The 6,297-nt window shown below is 34.6% G+C and overlaps 1 protein-coding gene across 1 annotated transcript; it reads left to right on the top strand.

The window, feature by feature from the left end:
- Positions 1-197: 197 nt before the first annotated feature.
- On the top strand, positions 198-3,109 carry LOC120355495 (mediator of RNA polymerase II transcription subunit 4-like; the record flags this gene model as incomplete). The annotated part of the gene is given in 5 exon segments (XM_039443937.1): positions 198-302; positions 305-366; positions 1,322-1,391; positions 2,596-2,622; positions 2,625-3,109. Coding segments are annotated over 5 exon segments (407 nt in total), but the record flags the coding sequence as incomplete, so codon positions are not given.
- Positions 3,110-6,297: the final 3,188 nt, after the last annotated feature.

Raw genomic sequence — 6,297 nt, 5'->3', positions numbered from 1 at the left:
AACATATCAAACGTACCTGGATTGTAGCATTTCGTCAAATATATAAGGACTCCAAACAATGATGATATTTACTGTTTCCTTCAATTTTTATTTTTGAAGTGTCATTATACACCTCCTCTCCTCTCTTCTTCTTGCTAATTTCCTACTTCACCTTGAATTTGAACAAAAATATCTATTGTACCTTATTTGTTATTCAGGCTACAGCATTTTCCAAGCCAAACAAAAACTGCAGTCGATCAGTCGTGCCAACAAAAAACCTGTTTCGTCTGAAGATCTGATCAAATTTGCCCACAGAATAAGTGCTTCAACGCGGTGTGTGCACCTCTCACGTGGCAGCCTGGAGATCCGAGGAGACGTATCCCACAGGTAACAAACTGATAGTTCATGTGCTTTTGGAGAATGATTCATGTTATTGTGGAAGCTTTTTTATGATATAATTTGAAATCACGTGGCAACTATGAAGATGCACGTATCACTATCAAGCTGTAACACACAAGCTATACCTCACATTTTGAGCTGATAATTTTTTAACTTTGCAGAAGAAACTGATATGTACAGATTCCAATTTATTGTTGTTATTAAATAAATAATAAATAATCATTTTATTGTTCACGGACTAGCCATACAAATACTGTGTTACAGTTAATAGAGATACATGCACAATATATAATGATTCTTTATTTAAATATTAACAACCAATAGAAATAAAATACTAAATTGAAAATATAGTTCATGAGGAGCACTATTGTTGTTATTACATTTAGTTGAATCAAATCAAGTCAAAGTGTTTGACTTCGATTCACCATATTGTATTTGTATATAGCCAATTTGCATGAAACTTCATTGCCAATAGAAGTATATCATACATTCATTTAACAAATACAGTAATTACAGTATAAATAAGACAATATGCATAATAATTCCATGCATGGGCCGAAGCATGTATGCTGGAATGAGTTGAATCGTCACATTGTAGCAAACAAAAGTAAAGAATATAGCTCATGTTTCCTAGTAAAATTAAATAAGTAGCTATCGGATGAATGAATACAAAATCGAAAGATGTAATTTATGCTTTCATAACTAAACTTCAAATAAAAATTATCCTTGTGATTCAATATACAATTAAAAATGAACCAGAATGAGAATTAATGAAATGAAATTAATGAAAGAAAGAAATGATGATTGAGGGAAGTGTAAGGTATCAATTATAGAGTGAAAAGACCATGGAGGGGAAAGAAAGAGAAAAGCTGTCAAAGAAACGTGTTGTGGAAACAAATTTGAATTTGAAGAGTATCTAGAGTATAAAGCTGAAATCGCACAGGAGGTGAACCGCGCCAAATTAAAATTAGCATTTAAGGAGGCGAACGCGCATTCTAAATCACAGATGCTAAGTATTCAACCAGATGTGAATATTTCCTATTTCAGTGATAATAATGTGAAATATTTCTTCTATGTTTAGTTTTGAAGCATCTAAATGTAAAAATCTACTTTGTGAAAATAATTAAGGTCTGAAAATTTTGTGAAGTGAACAACTACAAGGTGCGCCAGAGAAACTTACTTATATGAAAGGGCAATAAAAACAAAAGTACTTCAGATATTGTTTAATCTCTTTTCATATAAGATTACAATATCCTTAATTTTTCCGTGCAGTCTGAAAATGAGATCAGACCAATGGCGACCCCCATTGCGCATACACTGATGAAGTCGATTTTTGAAATTTCGTTGTAGTATATCAATCGGTATGTTGCCAATGGCGTCGTGAATGTTGTTCTTAAGGTGTGCTATAGTCCGTTGTCGATCGATATAAACCAGAGATTTCAAATAACCCCATAAAAACAATAGCATTGACGAATCGCATGTGGAAATGAGCCTTGTCACTAAAAATAATGACCGCGTCTTCAGGCAGGTTGTCAATCAGCATATCACATGCATTTTGACGGGCAACAAAATCGCGTTCAGTGAATTCTTGAACAACAACTAATTTATAGGGATGAAGTTGAAGGTCTTCATGGAAAATTAGTTGAACAGTGCGGTCAAAAATTGCCATAGCAGCTGCGTGTTTGCGAGCCGAACGCCTGGGAGAACGCACAACTGACTGCCTCACTCTTTCGATATCTTCTGGAGTTCTGATTGTTCGTTGAAGTCCAAAAGTTCTTTTTCAAAAACGCCTTCTCTGATTGGTTCTCGTGAAATTAATCACGATTAAAATTTAACCAGCTTTTGTTCAAAAGTTCTAACAATTATTAGAACCATCTGATTCTCATTCACATAAAAAAGTAAATCTCATTCAAACTCCAAAAAAGTGTTCCAGCATAGGTTGTTCAATATCTCAATAAGGACTGTTGTTTGAAACTTTCACTGATTTTATGGAATTCATCAGTAGATTTCACACAATAATTCTAAGTTAGTTCACAATGTTAATCTATCCACGAAGTATTAATTTTTATATCATAACCTTCTTTGCTCCAAATTTCGTGAGAATCGTTAGAGCCGTTTTTGAGATCCGGTGACATACACACATAAAAACATATATTTAAACAGAAATCGCTCGTATAGGATTTCACGATAATATTGTGGTTTGTTGATATTTTGCAGAACCTCCAGCTTCTCAACAGAACCAGTTCGCTGGCATCTGTCGGGTGAGATGCACATGACCGTGCCAGGCCAGGGCTCCATAGCCATGGACACCCGCAATCACAAAGACGCCGAAGACGTGGAGGTCATGTCCACCGACTCCAGCAGCAGTTCTTCCAGTGATTCTCAGTAGTAAATAAGAAATAACGTTATTTCAAGGATATAGGCTGAACAACATATGAATAACAATTGAGTTTTTGTTTTCGGAACAGAAAAGATACATTAAACTCTATAGTCTAGGCAATGAATACTCTAAAAAAGTTATAGAAAGTTTGGAAGACAATTTTTGACCCCGCAGTTCTGTTAAGGGTAGTAAGGAGGTTAACATAAATACCAGAATTGCAGACTTGAAAGGCTTGAAAGTCAACCGTCTTAAAAATAGAAAAGTGGCTTGGAATTGAGGCTTAAAAGTCCTCACCCCTACCCTGTGTGAAGAAGGGCAATTTAAACTTTCTTGAAGGTACAATTTTCTGGTTTCTTGCATATAACTCGAAAATTATGCATCTCATGGACATAACTATTCTACATAAAATTGTAGCTGATATAATTCCCTACAATATTCATCTGCGAACTTTTTCTATATATTCTATAGTTTTTGAGAAATCCGCTCTTGAAGGTGTGACATTTAAAAGAAAAATACATTTGCCTACAATTATTTGCTATTTTTGCTCTTACAACTTTTTAAAAATCGCTAGAACAATTCCATGCGATTCATGAACTTATAGAGCTTAATGATATAAACCTATGAGAGAATATTATTCTCTTCAATTTAATGCATAATTTGACGAATTTCCCACGATTGTTGTAGCACCTTTAGTGTTGTTTAGTGTTATCTGAAAAATTGAATAAAACTAGTCTGGACGCTGTAGTGTGAGTAGTTTTTGAGAAAAAAGTTGAAATATGCAAAAAATCTAACTAGAAAAACATAGACTTCTACGTTTGATGCCCAATAACTTTCTTCAATGACGAGTAAACAAATAATTTTTCGTAACAAAAATTGTAGAGAATTTAATTCTGAAAAGAATTATGTAAGCTGTGTAAACTAAATTTTAATAAAAGTTGAATAAAATGTATTCTTATGTAGTACATTACACCACAAAAATTTGCTGTTTTATGAGGAGAGAACTAATAACTCATAAGTTGTAGCTGATTGCAAATAGAATATTCGGTTTTTATGAGAAGTTTTATTTTTATATGGAAGTAACATATCTAAATGACATTAAACTTATACCAAAAGACTAAAGATGATGTTCAAAGTGACCTCCGTTGTTCTAAATGCATATGTTCAGACGTCTTGTCATCGATTGTCGGACCCGTTCAAATATTCCAGGAGTCTGCTTTATAATTTCTATTCCATTCAAAATCCTTAATCGGAGTTCTTCAATGGTATCAATCGGAGTATTGTATACTAAGGTTTTCAAGTATCCCCAAAGATAAAAATCCAAAGGATTTAAGTCTGGTGACCTAGCTGGCCATGGAACTGGCCTACCTCGGCCTATCCATTGATTTGGAAAGCTGTGACTCAGGTGTTCACGAACAGCAACACTGAAGTGTGCTGGAGCTCCATCATGCATAAACCAAATGTTTTGGTGCTACTGAAGAGGTACATGTTCAAGTGAGATACATAGCTCCTCTCTCAAAAAGTTCAAGTAGATTATGCCATCAAGCCTGGGAGGAAGCTCGAACAGAAGTAGATGATCTCCTATGATTCCTGCCCAAATTTTTACTGAAAACTGATGTTGTGGAAGATTAGGACTAATGGCATGAGGATTCTCATCTGCCCAAATATGTTTGTTGTGGACGTTAACGATAGCTGTTCTTGTAAAGAGTGCCTCGTCGGTAAATAGAACGTTTGTTGAAAAGTTTGGGTTAACAAATTTTACTAAAAACCATCGGCAAATACCAGCACGGGGAATACAGTCGCGTGGCAATAGAGTATGAACTTTCTGGAGGTGGTATGGATGTAATTGTTGCTCTTTTAGTATCCTCCAAATAATAGATTGATTGACATTAAACTGCACTGACAATTCTCTCGTGCTCTTCTCTGGAAGTTCATAAATTTCATTAAGAACTTGTTCTCCTAACTCAACAGTCATAGTAGATCGGGGTCTGCCTGCATAAATGTGCTCTTTGGATATCAAAGAACCTTTTTCAGACAGATGTTGATGAATAGTGGCAAAAAACCTTGAGCTTGGACATACTCGGTTAGGAAAGTTCTCTTGATACAAACGTCTTGCTTCAGTACTATTTTCAGTATAGTGTCCCATTCCATACATTAAATGCATGTCAGCTAATTCGGAGTATGTATAATGTCTAAAATTACCTGCCATTTTTTAAAAAGTTAACACTTAACACAAAAGCAAAGTGAAATGGTTACAAATGACTGGTTAATAGATTAAACAAAAAAACACAGCGCGGTCACAGTAGGCCTAACTTACAGTTTGTTGTTTTGTTCAACAGTGAGCTAAAATATTTCTGAAAATAATTTTCAGCTAATAATTTTTCTTAAATATTTTCTCATTTAAAACAAAATAAATCAGCTGTTATTTAAATCCATGTTTTATTTGCAATCAGCTACAACCTATGAGTCATTAGTTCTCTCCTCATAAAACAACAAATTTTATGGTGTAATTTACTACATAAGAATACATTTTATTCAACTTTTATTTAAATTTAGTTTACACAGCTTACATAATTCTTTTCAGAATTAAATTCTCTACAATTTTTATTGCGAAAAATTATTTGTTACTCGTCATTGAAGAAAGTTATTGGGCATCAAACGTAGAAGTCTATGTTTTTCTAGTTAGATTTTTGCATACTTCAACTTTTTCTCAAAAACTACTCACACTACAGCTTCCAGACTAGTTTTATTCAATTTTTCAGATTTTTTCCATATAATCCAGCATAAGTTTTTCAAAAACTAGTCCCCAAACAATTCAGCATCGGTGTATTTCACCAGAGGAACTGAATTCCGGGCGAAATCTTCACCTGTATAGCTCGCTAATGAAGCGTTTATGGATATATGTTTATTAGAACTTTTTTTCTTATTTTACCTCTACTATCACGTATTGAATTATTTTACCATAATTATGAATCACCCTGTATAAGCTTCAATTTGGAATAGTCATGTCCGTAAGAGCATAGTTTGTGAGAAACCAGAAAATGGTACCTTTGAACACCCCACCCCCATAAAACATTTGAGGTTGTATGGCCGAGAGGACCAGGAGTACTAACTCCGCCCTAATAAGGCAAATAATCAATCAAACGCCCTTAGAACAGGGTGCTTAGCACCTTGAACATGGGGTAGAGGTGGGAACTTTTGGTATGTTCACCTCCTTACTACCTTGAACAGAACTGCGGGGTCCAAAATTATCTTTCAAACCTTTCCCTAACAAAATAAGTGTGTGTGTTAATGCTATTTTGGTACTGCAAGTGATATAAATTTTTCTAGAATAGGGTACTGGCCTATCGCAAAACCCCCTTACTAGGAGGACCAGAATTTGGGTTCTATTCAAAAAAGGAAGTAGAGCGATCCTCAAAATATAGAGGTATCAGTCTTTGGATCAACATACAAAGTCTATGCCAGAACTAAACAATAGATTGAAAATAATCACTGATGTACTTCTCCTGGAAGAACAGATGGGCTTCCGAAAAGGTAGGTCA

This window comes from Nilaparvata lugens, unplaced genomic scaffold (genome assembly GCF_014356525.2).
Source record: "Nilaparvata lugens isolate BPH unplaced genomic scaffold, ASM1435652v1 scaffold2209, whole genome shotgun sequence".
NCBI lineage: Eukaryota > Metazoa > Arthropoda > Insecta > Hemiptera > Delphacidae > Nilaparvata > Nilaparvata lugens.
Note: the sequence above shows the minus strand (reverse complement) of the source record. Positions and strands in the feature narration are given on the sequence as shown.